This window comes from Jaculus jaculus, chromosome 5 (assembly GCF_020740685.1).
Source record: "Jaculus jaculus isolate mJacJac1 chromosome 5, mJacJac1.mat.Y.cur, whole genome shotgun sequence".
Lineage (NCBI taxonomy): Eukaryota > Metazoa > Chordata > Mammalia > Rodentia > Dipodidae > Jaculus > Jaculus jaculus.
The window spans coordinates 57,028,450-57,047,842 of record NC_059106.1 but is presented as its reverse complement, the minus strand read 5'-3'; the positions used below and the strand labels follow the sequence as shown (position 1 = coordinate 57,047,842).

At 49.4% G+C, this 19,393-nt stretch overlaps 1 protein-coding gene across 4 annotated transcripts in view; it reads right to left on the bottom strand.

Annotated features, from left to right (window-relative positions):
• Window positions 1-3,027: 3,027 nt before the first annotated feature.
• Window positions 3,028-19,393, bottom strand: part of Nipal3 (NIPA like domain containing 3) — a 50,040-nt gene continuing 33,674 nt past the window's right edge. For 3 of the 4 annotated variants that reach the window (XM_004657318.2, XM_045149430.1, XM_045149429.1), the window contains 5 exons: window positions 16,609-16,744; window positions 13,639-13,727; window positions 10,209-10,272; window positions 8,991-9,085; window positions 3,028-3,580 (listed from right to left, as the gene is read on the bottom strand). In XM_004657318.2, the coding sequence (XP_004657375.2) occupies window positions 3,381-3,580; window positions 8,991-9,085; window positions 10,209-10,272; window positions 13,639-13,727; window positions 16,609-16,744 (584 nt within the window). In that variant the 3' untranslated portion in view covers window positions 3,028-3,380. Of the gene's footprint in view, window positions 3,581-7,207; window positions 7,240-8,990; window positions 9,086-10,208; window positions 10,273-13,638; window positions 13,728-16,608; window positions 16,745-19,393 lie in introns of all 4 variants that reach the window. The other variant, XM_045149428.1, reaches the window with a different exon arrangement.

The following is a 19,393-nucleotide window of genomic DNA, read 5'->3' as shown; positions in this document are numbered from 1 at the left end:
GGGGTTTGAGTGACGTCAGAGCCAGGAGGGACAATAAAGTCAGGGCTGTGGGTGGGACACTGACCTTCCTCTTCAGCATCCTAACACCCTGGGCTACGCTGCCATTAGCCACCAGGGGACAGAGCCCTGGTCAGCTGTCCCCCACTGACTGGCTGCTCTGCTCACCCTCCATTCAGAAACCCTGGGGCTGGGGCTTAGCACTTAATGCTCTTGCCTGCGAACCCTAAGGACCCAGGTTCGATTCCAAGTACTCACAGAAGCCAGATGATGCGTCTGGAATTGGTTCACAGTGGCTGGAGGCCTTGGCGTGCCCATTTTCTCTCTCTACGTCTCTCTCAAATAAATTAAACAACAAAAAAACAAAACGAAAAAACACAGAAACTTCGGAGCTGAAGTAGCTAAGCCATGACGTGACTGCCTCCAACCTGAAAGCTGCCAAGTTGCCCAGACCCACGCAGCATCTTCTGGGCGCCACTGTTTCCCTGATGTCCAGCACACTTGAAGTTAAAATACACTTGTATCTCGCAGGTGGGGAAAGCTAGGGCTAAACACAGGAGAAAAGGGAAGGACGGGGCAGAGGAGGGCTGGGCACACACATCACGCCAAAACGACGGCTGCTTGCTGGGCTCTAAGCATTCAAGCAGCCCCTGCCTCACCCCCTTGTCCACTCTTCACAAAGAAAAGTAACTTCTTGTGCTCCAGCTTCAGAAAAACCACTGGGGGACAGGGAGTGGCTGAGCAGCAGCGGAACCCGATTTTAATTCCTCTGTACTCTGTGGCCCTCTCTCTTCCTCCACACAGAACAAGGCCTTCTTTCCAACAGATGCCGGGATTTTTTCTCATGAACCATCACTGGCTCCCAGGTCCTCTGGGGTAGCTTTTAAATTTCTCTAAGTATTCAAGCTGCTTGAGGATTCTGCCTTCATGGCAGAATCTTTTTTTTTTTTTTTTTTTTAGTTTTTTGAGGCAGGGTCTCACTCTAGGTCAGGCTGACCTGGAATTCAGTCTCAGGGTGGCCTCAAACTCATGGCCATCCTCCTACCTCTGCCTTCCTAGTGCTGGGATTAAAGGCGTGTGCCACGACGTCTGGCCTCTACTGCAAAACTTTTGTTTGGTTCTGAGACACTAACAGCCCAAGCTGGCCTCAAACTTGTGTCAATCCTCCTGCCTCCACCTTCCAAGTACTGGGATTACAGGTGCGAGCTACCATGCCCAGATTTCACTGCTAATCCTTTGAGGCTGATCTCCCAACACCTTCCCTGGCTCTTCTTTTGATGATCATCTGGTTCCCAAGCTCTGGGCCTTTGCAAAACTGCCTGCGTGTGTGTGTGTGTGTGTGTGTGTTTGGGGGGGGTCATCACCCTCCTCTCAAATCTTCACTGTATGTGTGAATGTATGAAAACCACCTCCCATTCTAAAATCCCACTGTCTCGTTTAGGTCTCCGTGACTCATTTTCTGTGGTGAGCCTTATTTGAGATTCCTGGGTACTTGTGTCACCCTCCTCGAAGACATTGATGGCAGGAACTACTGATGGTTACATCTATGTTGCCCCCTACAGACCCGGAGGACAAGAACCACGTCTAATGCTTGCATCTGCGTCACCCCTTGTCGGACGGGAGGGTAGGAACTAGTCTGATGCTTATAGCTTTGCCCTTCAATCACTAAACACGTGACAAGAGGGCCCCTGCTGGCCGAGTTGATGCTCGTCCTAAGGGGATGGGCTCATTCTCTTGTTGCCTTTTTTTTTTTTTTTTTTTTTTTTTGAGGTAGGGTCTCGCTCTAGCCCAGGCTGACCTGGAATTCATTATGTAGTCCCAGGGTGGCCTCAAACTCATGGTGATCCTCCTACCTCTGCCTCCCAAGTGCTGGGATTAAAGGCGTGTGCCACCACACCTGGCTCTCTGTTGCCTTCTTAGAGAGATAAGCTGCAATACAGATGCGGTGAAGACAAAATACTGGCCTGTGAACACCATCACCTTGCCCATTAGCAGTGGGCCTCCCAGGGAAGCAGTCAGTGCAGTTCTAAGGTGGCCGCTGGTAGGAAATGCCACAGGCCCTGGGAACTACGTAGCCTGCCTACAGCGCCCAGAGAGGATGAAGAACTAATGACTGGAACTTTCTGGCAGGGTTTTGTGGCTCCTGGGGTTGTTTAGTAGCCCGTCTTTTCCATAAGCAGACTTCTGAGCGGCTGTGTTCCCAGCATCAGATCATCAGATCCCCTGGGAATGTAGGCTCTTTGGTCTCAATCCCAGGACCCCAGATCTCTGCAGCTGGGGAGCAGTAGCTCCATTTCACATACATTCCTCGGAAAGCCCGATGCTTGTCAAGGCCTGCAAATGTTCACCTACCACCCTAAACGTACATACCCGTCCAGGGGAAGACAGTCCCACAGACAGCCAGGAAGAGAGTAGCAGCTCGTGTGTGAGAATGCATGTTCCGGCCGGTCCCAGGCCGGGGGTCGTGGGTCCAGACAGTCTCAGCTGGCCCAGGAATGAAAGTGCCAAGCTTGGTTTGTGGGTTGGTAGAGGGGAGGAGGGAAAGGAGAAGAGTGAGGCCCAGTCAGTGAGCGCATCGGACTCTTCCCAGGGGGCGCTGGTGAGCAGGAAGAAAAGCAGCTTGTGCCCATCTTTTGTGGGGACAGATGGAAAGACGACTAAGGCTCTCTGCTCCTGTCTTTAACTTGTGTGGGCTGAGAGCCACTTCCCTGCTTCTACCCTCTGGCTTTTCCCTTCCCTAACCTCTGTGCAGGGGTGGGGCCCTCGCCCGATCAGTTCTTGGAGTTGGCCCAGTAGAAACACACCAGCTGATTTTCATGGGAGGTCACGGATGGCTGAGGCCAGTGTACACCTCCAAGGTGCAAATGACAGCACATTCCACTCAGGGTTGGCCCACTGTGCCAATGTGCAGGGGACACAGATATGGTTAAACTCCAGAACCATGAGTGAGAAAGGTATGCGTGGTGAGGTGGAGGGAGACTAGCTTTAGAGGTCTCTAGCCTTTCAATGGACTTGAAAAGAGAAGCAGAATGCCAGCCTTGCTTTTTAGCTCTTAGGAATGTGGCCTCCTGTGGTCACAGCCTGGGGAGGCTCAGTGAGTGTCCGCAAGGAAATACAAAGGCTTCAAACCCACACTGGTCTCCAGAGTGCCCACCAGGAACACTGCTCTTATATGCCCCCCCCCCCACCTCCTGGAAATTCCCAAGGCCAAGGCCATTTAGTATCTTCTTTGCCAGAGACAAAGGCCTTCCATCCAAGATCCCCTTCCACAGAGTTCTTAGTTCCAAACCAGAAGACCTGAAAGGCAGGCGTATAGAATGAAGGGCGAAACCGTGGTCAGCCTGGCTTGGCTGGCTTGGGCAGTTATAACTAGGGGAGGTGGCTCATTCCTTCTTGGTGTGCTCCAGGACCCGGTAGGGAACCCCAGGGTTGCTTCTGGAGTTGTGTTCTTCCTGCATGACCGGCAGTGTAGCTGGAGCGTAGATCTCAGAAATGCTGTCATTGTTTTCCAGAGCCCCGTAGGAAAAAGAAGCTTTGAGGTCAGGCTGGACCGTCGTCCCCTTGGCATGCATGTCTTGCATACCTGAAATGAAATTCGTTTTCCCCAGTCATCACGTGAAAAGGGGACTCAGAAGCTGTACCTTTCTCCATCACACCACAGACCAATCAGAGCACAGGGGCTAGTCCATGTGCATTATCAATTTCCTGGATGCATCAGATTTAAAAGAGAACACCCATAAATATGCTTTAGAAATCCAGTTGCTAAGCAACAGGAAGACATCTTCAGGAAATACACACACACACACACCAGGCACGTTCAGGAGGACCTGATTAGTTGGCCCAGAATGAGGTGGGATGACTGCTGAACCCCGGATGGAGGAGAGGGGACACTGTGCTTTGGATGTGGTAGATGCCATTTCACTGTGGAACCACTAATTCGGGATCCAGAAGACTTATTATACCATTGAGGGAAGATGGTGACTTTTGCATCCCTGATACCTGATGGCAAGCCTTGTGTTGTGATGCTCAGTGGGAGTGTGTGGCCTTTCTTAGTATCCCTGGTACACCTGAGGGTGAGGTAGGAATTGGCTTGTTACCTCTGAGCACAGTGATGCTGGATTTCAGGTATATTTGGGGGCAAAGGCCTTAATCTTTTTGTTGTTTTGCTTTTATCTTATTTAATTTTTTTAAAAAATATATTTTATTTATTTAAGGAGAGAGAGAGAGAGAATGGGTTGCCAGGGCCTTCAGCCACTGCAAACAGATTCCAGATGTATGCGCCCCCTTGTACACCTGGCTTATGTGGGTGCTGGGGAATCGAACCTAGGTTCTTAGGCCTCTCAGGCAAATGCCTTAACTGCTAAGCCATCTTTCCAGCCCCTTGTTTTGCTTTTAGATATAGAATCTTGCTATCTGGCCCTGGAACTTACTGTGCAGACAAGACTGGCCTCCAGCTAACAGCATCCTTTTATCTATCTCTGCCTCCTGAATTCTGGAGTAACAGGTACACACCACCTGCCTGGTTAAAGATCTTAATCTTTTGGGGTCTTATTCTAGCCCAGGCTGACCTGGAATTCACTATGTAGTCTCAGGGTTGCCTTAAATTCATGGGAATCCTCCTACCTCTGCCAGTGCTGGGATTAAAGGTGTGTCCAGAAAAGATCTTAATCTTTAATTTCTTACCCATCTTAATATTATCCTCATGGCCAAGGGAGACCGGTTATATTTTCCTTTTACTCCCCTCCCTCCCTCCTTTCTCTTCTTTCTTTTCTTTTGAGACAGGCTTTCACTATGTAGCCCTGGCTGTCCTGGGACTTTCGACATAGACCAGGAAGCCTTGAAATTGTAGTGATCCTCCTGCCTCTGCCTCCTGAATGTTGGGGTTTACAGGCATGCACCAGGTGCAACTGACACCTGGTTACTTTTGAGGCCAACTCTGTACCTGCCAGGAATAAAGTCCCTTCTAATTCTTGTGTCCTCCCAGCTGAGCCCGAAGAAACTAACTGCCAAGCATTTCCCATGAAGCTGAGGATGGTTACAGCTGGCCCCTGACTGTCTGTCATGCCCTGGGCACTGGGTTAACTCAGCCCTACCATCAACACCAGCAGCAATGGCAATGGCGGAGGTGTGCTGGTGTTAATGGTGCAAGCACTTTCTTTTACACAGTTTATCCCATTGGATCCTTGTGCCCACTGAGAAGGAAAATGCAGCAGCTGGAGGTAACTTACCTAAGATAACACAGCTCTGAAGGGCAGTGCCAGGTCTTAATGCCAGGCTGTTTAAACTTTGGAGCCCATACTCTTAACTGAAGTGCTTGCTGTGTAGCACTTAATCCTCAAACAATCCTGAGAGAGAGATGAGCTACTACTCTCGTTTTTCTGGATAAGAAAACAAGGATCAGGGATCAGCTTATTCAAGGTCACATAAACTGGGACCTGGCATCCAAGCCTGTGGTTCCCACACACTCTGCAAGTGGCCTTGGGAAGACTCCTGGGGAAGGTTCTAGTCTCCATGGGGCACATACATGATCAATAATTATTTCAAGAGGACAGTTTAAGAGTCTAATGGTAGGCCGGGCATGGTGGTGCACGCCTTTAATTCCAGCACTCGGGAGGCAGAGGAAGGAGGATTGACATGATTTTGAGGCCATCCTGAGACTACATAATAAATTACAGGTTAGCCTGGGCTGGAGTGAGACCCTATCTTGAAAAAAAAAAAGTCTAATAGTTTGAGTTTTGGGGGCGGGGGAGACAAGGGGTACCTGTTGCTCAGGGGAGAGTTGGCTAAGTGTTGCATGCCTTTCAAATTTTGTCAGTGTCCTCAGCCAAAGGCCACCAAGAGCCCTAGACAGTGCAATGGGGGTGGGTTGGCTGAGTCAGTGACATGTTGTACACCATGGGATGTTGGAAAGATTTATTTGGGGATTTGAGCTTGGGTTTGGGGATCTGGGAGAGAGCTCAAGGAAGCCTGGCTTTGCTCTGGACTTGACACTGTCAGGAAGTAGGGCACTTCTGTCCTTGAGGGTCGCAACAATTCTCCAAAAGACCAGACAGGGCTCAAGCTGGGGGTACAGCAGCGGTGTGCCACACTCATGCCAGGATGAACCGGGATGGGAATGGTTGCTGGTTTTTGTGGTTTGGACGATGTTCACATTTGGTCTGTGTTCAGACGTGACAAGTGAGTGCTCCCATCTCTGTGGAAACCCCTCATGGTAGGTGTGGCCCTGCCTGCTCCTAGTGTTCTGAGAAATGGTTTCTTGCCCCCCCCCCTGCTTTGGGGGTCTCATGCATCCCAGGTCGGCATTGAACACCTTTGTAGGCAAGGATGACTTTGAACTCCTGATCTATCTCTTACCACTTCCCAAGTGCTGGGATTCCAGGCACATGCCACCATGACTGGTTTATGTGAGGCTTGAACCCAGGACTTCATTCACGTTAAGCAAGCATTCTACCAACTGAGCCACATCACCAGGCTGGGAAATGGTTTGTTTGGCCAGGAACAACAGAGCCAGCAGAAGCCCCCAGCTCCTGCAAGCCAGGACCGTTTTCTTTCCCCGACTGAGGAAGGTGTTGAGGGCTAGAGACGTCAATCCTCTCCCACCTGTGACATCTTCTGGAACGGCAAAAGCCCCGGTCCTCAAGTGGCCAGAAAAATGGCTCTATCAATACTCTGAGTTTGGCATATGCCAGCTGGCACCAGATCAAACAAGTGCTTGAAACTTTCAAAACAATCTTTTTTAAAGCAAAATGAAAACAAGGCCAAATTGAACCAGGCATCTACCATGTCCAGTCACTGCACCAGAGACCTTGAAACATATGGCCCCACTACCCAGGAGAAGGAATCCTCATTTACAAGTGAGGACGCAAGGCCTTGGGGAGCACACAGCAGGACGGCGGCAGAGCCGACATTCGAATCCAGGCTGCGTGAACTCCAAGCCCTGCGCAGTACAGACCGTGAGCCTCGCCCTGGGGCAGGGTCTCCACTGTCCACCTTCTCATTTCCCCCTGGTCATGAGGTACAAGAGCCACCCCCACAACCAGGCCATGTTGGTGTCCAGGATTGCTTGAGGCCATCTTCCACTCCCCACCAGAGAGAATGACTGTATATGTGTATATACACATATTTGCACAGATATATACACACACAGTTTAGAAACGCACAGACACACAGGCACATACACATACTTGCACACACAGAGTTGACACCTCACCTATCTGGAATTCAGCTATCCAGCGCCCTCATCTATCCGGAACACAGCCGAGAAACAAGGAAGTAAGCAGAAAAGGTGTCTGAGCAGCCAGGTTCCGTGTTAACACAGTCCATGCATTACAGCCCATGCCCTTCACGTGCCAGGAGAAACCTCAGGGCCCCAACTCAGACCTTGGCCACTTTGCTACAATCCATAAAAGAAACTAACTGGGTCCAGTGGGAAGGTCGGCACAGAGTTGCTTTACTCGGGCAAGCTGGTCACAGCAAGCAAGACAGACAACAGCTCAGTAGCATAAGATGAGAAAATAATACAAGAAGGGGACAGTAAGCCATGTTATCAGGGGCATTTTATATGGGAGCACGTCGGTCAGCCCTGAGAACACACCTGTACCTCAACATCATTGCTAAGAATTGCTTTTTTTTTTTTGGTACTGAGACACGGTCTTGCTAGAATAGCTCGGGTTGGCCTTGAACTCATGAACCTCTTGTTTGAACCTCTGGAGCACTGGGATTACAGGAGTGTACCAGCATAACTGTCTTAAAAACCATTCTTGATGAAGGAGTTCTCTATGATGTGCTTATATTTTGTTCATTAGATTGTATAAATGAAGAATGGGCTATGATATTATAGAGAGAGGTCCTTCTTACATGTTTAAGATAAATTCTGAGTTCAAGGGCTGGAGAGACGGCTTAGTGTTTAAGGCACATGCCTGCAAAGCCTAAGGACCTAAGTTCGATTCCCCAGAACCCATGTAAGCCAGATACAGAAGGTGACACATGCATCGGAGTTCATTTGCAGTGGCTAGAGGCCCTAGCACGACCATTCTCCATTTCTCTTAAGTAAATGAGTAAGTAAATAAAAAGTTTGAGCTCAAGTGGGAACCTGGAGAATTTAGCCAACCTAGCCAGGGCTGGCCCAGTCTTTTTTTTTTTTTCTCCAAGGTAGGTTCTCAGTCTAGCCCTGGCTGACCTGGAATTCACTATGTAGTCTCCGGGTAGCCTTGAACTCACCTTGATCCTCCTACCTCAGCCTCCAGAATGCTGGGATTAAAGGCATGTGCCACCATGCCTTGGCCCAGTCTTTTTTATAAAACAGCTTATTTATTGTGCATGTGTATGTGTGTGTGTCTTGGGGGGCATATGTAGAGGTGTGCCAGGGTCTCTTGCCACCACAAATGGAAGCCAGATGCATGCACCACTTTTTGCATCTGGCTTGACATGAGTGCTAGGGAACTGAACTCAGGACAGCAGGTTTATAAGCAAGCACCCTGAACTTCTCGGTCCTAACTGGCCTGTTCTGACTTTTCCTAGGTCTTCACAGACCAGCCTCCATACTGTGCCATATTCGGCTGACTCACACTTGTATGTTTCTGCCAGGGTGTAAAGGCATTTGAGTTTCTGGGGATAAGTCCTGGACAACTAGGACCATCTAGGAGTGTTGTATTTCATTCACACTATTTCCCTTCCCCTCTCTGATCCATGCCTGCTGGATGAATGGAGCTTTCCATCTGCAGGCTTGGAGCCTGCATCAGCATAAACCCACAGTCAACTGGGATGCTCTCTACAAGATCCTGAGACAGACATGGGAACTGCAAGATGTGCTCAAAACCAACCGAGGTGACTCAGCCATCGCCTCCTCTGGGTATGACGAGATTTAAAAAAGATACAAACCAACAAAGGACAATGAGAGAACGGTCACACCATAGCACACGGCACAACTTTCCTACACCACGCCCAGGGCTGGCTGGCTTTTCCCACGTGGGCACATGGGGTTTTAATGTTACCTGGCATGGCATCCATGGAAATATAGGGCTCAAATGGAATGGCCTTCTTCCTGTTCCGTGTGATCAAGAAGACACCCAAGAAGGCAATGAGGCACCTGGGAGAGTGAGGAAAGAGAGGAAGACAAATGAGGTCCAGGTGCAGGGAAGGCTGCGGAAAACCTCCAAGGGGCTGGAGGGATCTGTGGGCCGCGGACACTAGTGAGTAAGAGCAGCCCTGCAGTCTTCACATGCCCTGAACTCCCTGTAAGCTGTAATCAGAGTAGAACAGATGCCCAGGTGAACTGCTCGGGGATCTGCTCTGATTTAGCCAGTATTTTCAGAAGCTTGCCTTTAAAAATGTTTATTTCAAGGCTGGCGGTGGTGGCGCATGCCTTTTATACCAGCACCCAGGAGGCTGAGGCAAGAGGATCGCTGTGAGTTCAAGGCCACCCTGAGACTACATAGTGAATTCCAGGTCAGCCTAGGCTAGAGTGAGATCCTACCTCGAAAAACCAAAAAAGAAAAAAGAAAAACAAAACAAAACAAAAATGTGGAGGGAGAGGACAGACAACCCAAAATTTGTCCCCTGACATCCACATGACCTCCATGGTGTGTGCCCCCCACATAAATAATAAAAATTATTTAGAAAACTCAAAAGGGCTGGAAAGATGGCTTAGTGGTTAAGACACTTGCCTGCAAAGCCAAAGGACCCAGGTTCAATTCCCCAGTACCCATGTAAAGCCAGAGGCACAAGGTGGCGCATGCATCTGGAATTTGTTTGCAGTGGGTAGAGGCCCTGGCACACCAGTCTCTTCCTCTCTCTCTCAATCTCAAGAAAATACATAAAATATAAAAAATTAAAAGGTGTAGTCATTTAAAATTTTTATTGGTATTACCAGATTGTACTCCACACTGAAGGACTGTTCCCAGTGTCCCAGATAATTAATGGAATATTAACTATCAGCAAAAGTGATGGAGTATCACAAACTTTCCTACATGTTACTTAGATCTGAGGTGAAGATGCGTTCTCTGTATGTCACAGTGTGAGGTTTTAGAAATGACAAGGAGATAAAAACCTCACAATGGAAGAGAGGAGAGTTAAGGCCTTTTGGGGTGTGTGTTTGTGTGTGGCAAGAACCTTGCTTCAGGGGCCAAAGCCTCCAGCCTGCAATTCCCCCTACTCCAAAGGATCAGATTGAAGTGATATGGGGACAGGGAAGTCTCCTGCTGGCAACTCACCCCAGAGCAAACATGCAGATGTGTAGCACGTCCTCCCCAAGGAAGTCCAGGTAGAAGACAGCACCTGTGGCGCGGAGGAGGAGAAAGGATGGGTGACTGGATGGAGTCAGAGCTCTCCACGTTAGAAGAGCGCTCTTCCATGCCAAAGTGACCAAAAATGCAGTGACTATGATGCTGAAAGAATGGACTGAAAGTCACTGTGTGTGGGTGAGTGGGGGGATTATCTTCTCCACCTACACTCTTATTTCTACCTTTTAAAAAATTTATCTTAGGGCTGGAGAGATGGCTTAGTGTTTAAGCTCTTTCCTGTGAAGCCTAAGGACCCCTGTTCGAGGCTTGATTCCCCAGGACCCCTGTTAGCCAGATGAACAAAGGGGCACACACGTCTGGAGTTCGTTTGCAGTGGCTGGAGGCCCTGGTGTGTCCATTCTCTTTCTCTGGTGTGCTCATTCTCTCTCAAATAAATTTTAAAAAATTATCATGAAAGCCAGGCGTAGTGGTGTATGCTTTAATCTCAGCACTTGGGAGGCAGAGGTAGGAGTATCATCTTGAGTTCGAGGCCATTCTGAGATGACATAGTGAATTCCAGGTCAGCCTGAGCTACTGTGAGACCCTACCTTGAAAAACAAAACAAAACAAAACAAAACAAAAATTATCTTGGGCTGGAGAGATGGCTTAGCACTTATGGGGCTTCCCTACAAAGCCTAAGGTCCCATGTTTGACTCCCCAGATCCCATGTAAGCCAGGTGCATAAAGTGATACATGTACAAGGTCACAAATGCACACAGGTGGCACATGCGTCTGGAGTTCAACTACAGTGGCTAGAAGCCCTAAAGCACCAATTTTTTTAAATCTCTCTCATCAAAAATGGGCCAGTCTGGGGCTGGAGAGATGGCTTGGTGGTTAAGTGCTTGTCTGTCAAGCCTAAGGACCCCGGTTCAAGGCTTGATTCTCCAGGACCCACGTTAGCCAGATGCACAAGGGGGCGCACACGTCTGGAGTTCATTTGCAGTGGCTAGAGGCCCTGGTGTGCCCATTCTTTGTCTGTCTATCTGCCTCTTTCTCTCTCTGTCTGTTGCTCTCAAATAAATAAATAAAAAACTAAAAATTTAAAAAAAAGGGGGCCAGTCTGTTGTGCTTGCCTCAAAAAAGGTTTATTTCTTGTCTGTGCACATGAATATATATGTGTGCAGATGCACGTGTATGCTGTGCATATGTATGTGGGTGCACATACCACATCCATGTATGAGGCCATAGGACATTCCTAGGGTGTTTTTGCTAGAGCTGCTTACAAGCTTCTGGACTCTCGAGGCTCTGCCTCCCATCGACACAGGCGTGTTGGGATCACAGATGTGCGTGCCACTTTTGCACGGGGGCTGAGGAAGCTCAAACTTGGGTAGGTAGGCTCTGAAGCCATCTCCTGAATCCCTAGATCTTTTTTCTTTTGGAAAGCTTTATTTTTGTGGTACTGGGGACTTGACCCTAGGACCTCACGCATGTTAGGCAAGCACTCTACCACTGAGCTGTAGCCCCAGCCCTAAAACTTTTGGGATAATTCTAAGTTCTAGCCTTCCTCCAGCATCATCCAATCACATCTTCCACTGTTAGCCACTTGTGGTGGTTTGAATAGATGGCCCCCAATATATTCAGTGTTTCATTAGTTTGTAGTTTGGATCTGCATCCACCTGGCTGGAGGCGGTGTCACTGGGCAGATCTTAAGATGTGGTGGTGAGTTTGAAATTCCAATCTAACAATATGCAAGGTACCTAGCTGGAGCTCCTGAAGTGTGCTGTGTGGTTTCTGGCTTTTGGCTTGTGCCTCTCTCTGTGTTTGGTCCTGTGAAGGCAGGCTAGCTTCTTCTGCCTTTATGAAACTTCCCCTGGATCTGTAAGCTTCAATAAATCCCTTCCTCTGCAACTGTGCCTGGTCTGGAAGTTCATCTCAGCGAACCTGAAGGTGTCAGTCATACCACTGGACATGACAATCCTTCTGCCTTCAGCCTCCCAAGTGCTGGGATTGCAAGCGTGAGCGCCATGCCTGACTTGTGACAGCTTTTTACTCAATGTATCTTAGACATGACTTAATGGACCCATGGAAACCCAGGAACATGATGAGAGATTGCTTGAAACTAAACTATAGACCTTACTGACTGGTTTTACACAGGCATGCATGCACATGCACATCACACACACACACACACACACACACACACACACACACACGTGCCTTTGGGCCCTCTCCCAACTTTGTTAAGGCAGATAAACAAGCTTGGTGTTCCCTCGCTGGGTTTTCTGACCGTGCGTGGCTAGAAGGCACCGGGTGTGCGTCTGTGAGTGGCAGGCTTGCTGCTGCCTAGCTGCAGCCCCTGCAAACCGCGCTCATCCAAGGCTGCAGCCATGCTTGCCAGCGCCCAACCCCCTTCACTTCCATTTAGGCTCAACCTCCCTCCGCAGGTGCTGTTCCTTTCAACCATGACTGCCCTTCGCTTCACTTTTCTTCCTTCCTTCCTTCCTTTCATTTTTTTTTAATTTTTTATTTATTTATTTGAGAGCGACAGACACAGAGAGAAAGACAGATAGAGGGAGAGAGAGAGAATGGGCGCACCAGGGCTTCCAGCCTCTGCAAACGAACTCCAGACGCGTGCGCCCCCTTGTGCATCTGGCTAACGTGGGACCTGGGGAACCGAGCCTCGAACCGGGGTCCTTAGGCTTCACAGGCAAGCGCTTAACCACTAAGCCATCTCTCCAGCCCTTGTTTTGTTTGTTTTTGAGGCAGGGTTTCACTCTAGCTCAGGCTGACCAGGAATTCACTATGTAGTCTCAGGGTGGCCTTGAACTCGCGGCGATCCTCCTACTTCTGCCTCCCGAGTGCCGGGATTAAAGGTGTGCCTCACCACGCCTGGCTCCTCACTTTTTTTGACCGTGACTTGGCTTCCCTGCTCTGGTCAGCGACCCCTGCGTCCCCGATATTGCTCACGGCAGTCCCACAGGTCACATACCTGCGCGCTCCTGCCACATGGAACCCGTATCACCCATCCACTGTGCAACACATGCTCGTGGCTCCACAGCCAGGCCTTCTGCAGAGGGAGGCACTGAGCTCTCATCAACCTTTTTACTGTGAGGGCTTCAGTGACTGTCACCATTTATAAAACAAGTAAGCCAGGCACAGTGGTGCATGTCTGTAAACCTAGCACCTTGGAGGCTGAGGCAGGAGGAGGAGTGCTTGAGATCAGGTGTTCAAGGCCAGCCTGGCACTAAAGGGAAACACCACCTCAAAATGAATAGTAACAAATGACAAATGCACAGATATGATTATAGTCTCTGGAGCCACTTCAAAAGGCCACTGGGAGAAAGGAAAAAAGGAAACTGAGAAAGCCACCTCCACCCAGGGTCAGTGCCCAGCTGCTAAGGCAGAAAACAGAAACCCTTACCTGCCGTGATGGCCACGGTGGTAGACAGGATGTAACCCACGCTGGCGATCAAGGAGGAGTCGTAGATCTGGGAGGCTTGACTTAAAAACCTGTAACACACAGCTGCTCCGGTCAGTGTGAGCATGTTGGGAAGGGACCACGGCGGGGCTTGAGGTGTGAACATGAGGTATGGAAAAGTGTTTGGGGTCTCTAGTGGCAGCCTCCTCTCACTATGGGGCAACATGCAACCCTAGGCCTGGCAACATTGCTTGGCCCCCCCTGCCCTAACGCATGCCTTTGTAAGCAAACACCTTTAACCACTGAGAAATCTCTCCAGTCCCACCGCCACCCCCCCCCCCGCCACAATATGTTTATTTATTTATCTACTTATTTATTAGAAGGGAGAAAGACCAGAGAGCCTGGGCGCTCTAGGGCCTGTTGCCACTGCAAATGAACTCCAGAGGCATGCAGCACTTTGTGCATCTGGCTTTTATTGTTTGTTTGTTTGTTTTTGGTTTTTTGAGGTAGGGCCTCACGCTAGCCCAGGCTGACCTAGAATTCACTATAGAGTCTCAGGGTGGCCTCGAACTCACTCACGGCAATCCTCCCACCTCTGCCTCCCCTGGGATTAAAAGAGTGAGCCACCATGCCTGGCTTATTTGTTTTTTATTTTGAGGTAGGGTTTCAATATAGCCTGATCTGACCTGGAATTCACTCGGTAGTGTCAGGGTGGCCTTGAACTCACAGAGATCCTCCTATCTCTGCTTCCCAAGTGCTGGAATTAAAGGTGTGCACCACCATGCCCGGATGCATCTGGCTTTTTACATGGGTACTGAGGAACTGAACCTGGGCCTGCAGGCTTTGTAAGTAAGCGCTTCTAACTGTGGAGTCATCTCCCTAGCCCCCTGCATTGTCATTGCAATGAACAGAGCTGCTTCTGGGTTTCTTCCACATACACTCTCTAGAACACTCTCATAGCATTTGTCACATTTAGACCAGTGCTACAGTTAAAAAAATAAATAAGGGTTGGAGAGCTGGCTAAGGCACCTTCCTGCAAAGCCAAAGGACTCAGGTTTGATTCCCCAGGACCCACAAAAGCCAGATGCACAAGGTGGCGCATACATCTGGAGTTTAGAGGCCCCAGCATGTCCATTCTCTCTCTCGCTCTCTCTCAAAGTAATTAATTTTAAAAATAAATAAATTTCAGTGGTCACTGCAATAGACAGGACAAAGAGGAAGTTGGAGTCGTTCCTAACCTCTCCATCTGTGACAGACACCACCCTCATGTGGGAAAGGCCCTCTGTCCTTTCTCGGGGGCATCCTGCTGACAGGGTGAGCACCCACATCTCACGTAACTGCTTCTGGGCAGTCGCCCACCTCCCCCAGCTCTCCTCCCAGCCTTGACTAAGCACTGAGACTGCAGCTCCGTGCCAGGGACGAGGAGACCAACAAACTCCTAGGAGGTAGCAGTGGTCCCTGGTAACCTGTGTGACCCTGAGCCTTCATGTGCATGTGACAGTGGCTCTCTGCAGTGGTCTGGGACCATGTGACAGGGCTAACAATAAGGATAGTTGAAATGTAACACTGATGATAATTGTCATGAAAGAAGCTGGCGTGTATGGGCACCATCCTGGGGGCACCTTAGGCAGGCACTGCGGATCTTGGATGCTGGGGGTGAAGCTGGCTTCAGAGCAGCTCAGTGGGATGCGGTGGAACAGGGGCAGAGGCCGGAAGTCTCGACTGCCCTCTGCCTCCGTTCACCACACTGCACATGGGACAATACTCCCTCGCTGCAAAAGGTGCTGTCAGGACAGGTGAGCAGACAGCCACGCAACCTTGTGCCCCGTCGGCAGCGGCTACTCCCGTGGTCCCCTGAGTGGCAGATGAGCCAAGCTTGAGCTTCTGGGCTGGCTCAGCCTCACCAGGTCCTCTGGGCCTACTCAGTTGGCACCTGCAATATTCTTGGTGTGCCTTCTCATTTTCAGGCCACCAGCCAGGTCCTGAATGTCGACGGGAGCAGGACCCAGGCCTGTCCCCAGAACTGTGGGACTTTACATCACTCTCATGCTCACAGCAAAAGGACACACACTCTTTTCCTGGGGAAGATCTGAAGCAGAGGTTTTATTTTGCCTGTGTATATGTTGTACATATACGCATGTTCATGCACATGTATGCTGTGTGTGTGTGTGTGTGTGTGTGTGTGTGTGTGTGTGTGTGTGTGTGTAGGCCAGAGGTCTTTGTCCACTGTTTTCCTAAGCCAGTCTCCACATTTTCTGAGACAGGTCTGTCCCTGAACCTAGAGCTCGCCGATTCAGCTAGACTAGCTACCAGCAAGGCCCTGCTTCCACCTCCCCAGCTCGGGGATTACAGGTGGGCCGCCATGCGTAGCTTTTATGAGGGTGCTGGGAATTCAAACTCAGTCTTCATACTTGCACACCAAGTACTTTACCCACTAAAGCACCTCCCCAGCTCTGAGGCAGATTTCTTGAGGACAAGCAATGACAAATCCTATGTTCTAAACTGGGCATGGTGGCACATGCCACCTTTAATCCCAGCACTCGGGAGGCAGAGGTAGGAGGATCGCCATGAGATCGAGGCCACCCTGAGACTACATAGTAAATTCCAGGTCAGCCTGAGCTAGAGTGAGACCCTACCTTGAAAAAACCAAAACAATAACAACAACAAAAATCCTGTGTTCTGCCTAGCAGACAAGATGATGGCTCCTAAGGACCTCAAAGCTTTTCTCAAAGTTCCTGAGAGAACAGATTTTCAGCCAGAGACCACTGGAAGCAAGTTCTCACATTTTGAGGCAGTGGGGGGGGGGAACACCCACAATGGGCTTCATCATTCAAGTGCCACAGAGCACCCTGTGACAACTCCATACCCCTGGAGCTGCTCTCTACCTAGAAATCTGCATGCTCTGCCTCCGGACCAAAGGGGACCAGGCCCAGGAAAGAGCAAGGCCCAGTGGGGAAAGGACGTGTAACTCACGCAGCCTGGTAGATAGCGGTGGCCACCATGCACACGAACATCACGTAGAAGATAGGGTAGTCGAGCTGCAGGTTCCCCTGAATGGACAGGACCAGCATTCCCGCCACGGCCTTGACAGTCACCACCGTCATGGAACCTGCGGAGGGCAAACAGGAAAATGAGTGTCCTCGGGAGAATGTAAGGAGTCTGACCCTGAACTGTGGTTCATGACTCCGATGGACTTGAGGACAGAGGTGGGAGGGACAGCAACAGAGTTGACCCCGGGGCTCACACCATGAGAGGTGAGGAGATGCCATCAGAATGGGTCTCCAACCTCTCCCAAGGCTCTTGCTGTCCAGGCTGACATGGCAAAGGGAGGAGAGTGGACATCCACAGGTATTTCCAAATGTCACTAATCTCCCCCATGAATGAGCAGTAAGTTTAGGTCTTTTAGCCTGAGTAGCAGTCACTGTGTCCAAAATACCCAGAGGCCAAAAGGGTCTTTGAATGGGCACATGAACTTCCACTGGGCATCAGTTCTGTGATCATCACAGGATAACAGATGTGTAAAGGACTCAGGAACTGGGGCTTCATAACATGATGTCATCTGTACTTTTAAAAACTTACAGCCAGGCATAATGATGCACGCCTTTAATCCTAGAACTCGGAGGTAGAGGTAGGAGGATCACTGTGAGTTCAAGGCCATCCTGAGACTACATAGTGAATTCCAGGTCAGCCTGGGCCAGAGTGAGACCCTACCTCAAAAAAAAAAAAAAAAAAAAAAAAGCCAAAGGACCCAGGTTCGATTGTTCAGGACCCACATAAGCTAGATGCACAAGGTGGCATCTGGAGTGTCTGGAGCTTTTTTTTTGGTTTTTCGAGGTAAGGTTTCACTCTAGCCCAGGCTGACCTGGAATTCACTATGGAGTCTCAGGGTGGCCTCGAACTCATGGCGATCCTCCTACCTCTGCCTCCCGAGTGCTGGGATTAAAGGCGTGTGCCACCATGCCCGGCGAGTGTCTGGAGTTTTACTGTAGTGGCTGGAGACGCTGGCGTGCCCATCCTCTCTCCCTCTTTCTCTCTCAAGTAAATAAATAAATATTAATAAACAACAACAACAACAAAAGAAAAATATTAAAGATGGCTCAGTGGTTCAGGTGCTTGCCTGCAAAGCCTAAGGAGCTGGGTTCCCCAGTACCCATGTAAAGTCAGACAGATGCACAAGATGGCACATGCATCTGGAGTTCATTTGCAGTGGCTAAAGTCCCTGGCTTGCCCATTCTCTCCCTTTATCAATCTCTCAAATCAATCAATCAATCAATCAATTTTTAAATATTTTTCACTTGCAATAGAGACAGACAGATAGAGAGACAGGCATGCCAGGCCTCTAGCTACTGACTCCAGAACCATGTGCCACCTTATGTGGTACTGGGGCATCAAACCTGGGCCATCAGACTTTGCAAGCAAGCACCTTAACTGCTGATCCATCGCTCCATGAGCCATCTCTTCAGCCTAAATAAATAAAATATTGCAAACATTTCTTTATTCCAAGAAAGTCTGCAGTGCTATGTTCCCCTATGCATATGCAAATTCAGACCCATATATGTTTATTTCAAAATTACAGTCATAAAACAACATTTATATGGTATACATTATAAAATGTGGGCTGGAAATGTTATTTTAAAAGTGGAGGAGAAATGGTATAAATTTAACTCTTTTTTTCTTTAAATATGTTTTTATTTTTTATTTATTTATTTAAGAGAAAGAGGCCGGGGTGAGAGAAAGAGAAAGAAAATGGGCATGCCAAAGCATGTACCACTTGTATATCTGGCTTATGTGGGACCTGGGGAATTGAACCTGCGCCTTTTGACTTTGTAGGCAAGCACCTTTAACCACCAAGCCATCCTTCTAGCCCTTTAAGAAAAATATTTATTTATTTGCAAGCAGAGGGAGATAGAAGGGAGACCGACAGAAAGAACAGATGTGGCAGGACCTCCAGCCTCTCCAAACAAACTCCAAACACATGTACCACTTTGTGCATCTGGCTTACGTGGGTCCTGGAGAATCAAATCTGGGTCCTTTGGCTTTGCAGGCAAGCGCCTTAGCCTCTAAGCCATCCCTCCAGCTCTCTCCCACTTTTCAGTGCTTTCTTCCTATAACCATTGGACTGTCTTGCCTGCCTCACAATGGAGACGACTGCTGTACCCCAAGGCTCGGCAAGGACTTATACCTGTAACTGTCACCTCCTTTGCTAAGCAGGAGTTAAAAGAAACAACGTGAGCATGCGACATAGGAAGCCATCCTTCAGGCTGAGCCGCCCTGCTTCCTGTCTCCGTCAGCTGCGCACAGTGCCGCGGGGGACCCTTGGCCATCTCTAGTTTCCAAATGCCGAGGACGAGCGCGTCTCACCCTGCCGCCCTTGTCACTGAGCAAATACAGGCCACGGCCTTGGCACTTTCTGGCCTTCCTACTCAAAAGCTGGAGACGACTGGCAACTGGGAACTTCTACCCACCTTGAATACAAAGTCTCCAAGGAATGGAGGTTTGGCTTGTGCTACAACTTAGGCACACCTACGAATGTTATGCTCAAACAGGACAGTCACAAAAGGCCATGTAGGATGGGGCCTGGTGGCACGTGCTTGAAATCCCCGTACTCAGGAAGCTGAGAGAGAGGACACAGAGTCTGAGGCCAGCAAGAGCCTATCTCAAAACTCAAAACAAAACAACAAAAGCCTGCTATAGGATGTGATTCCACTTACGTAAGATGTTCACCAGGGCAAGTCTAGAGATAGAAGATGTGTTAGTA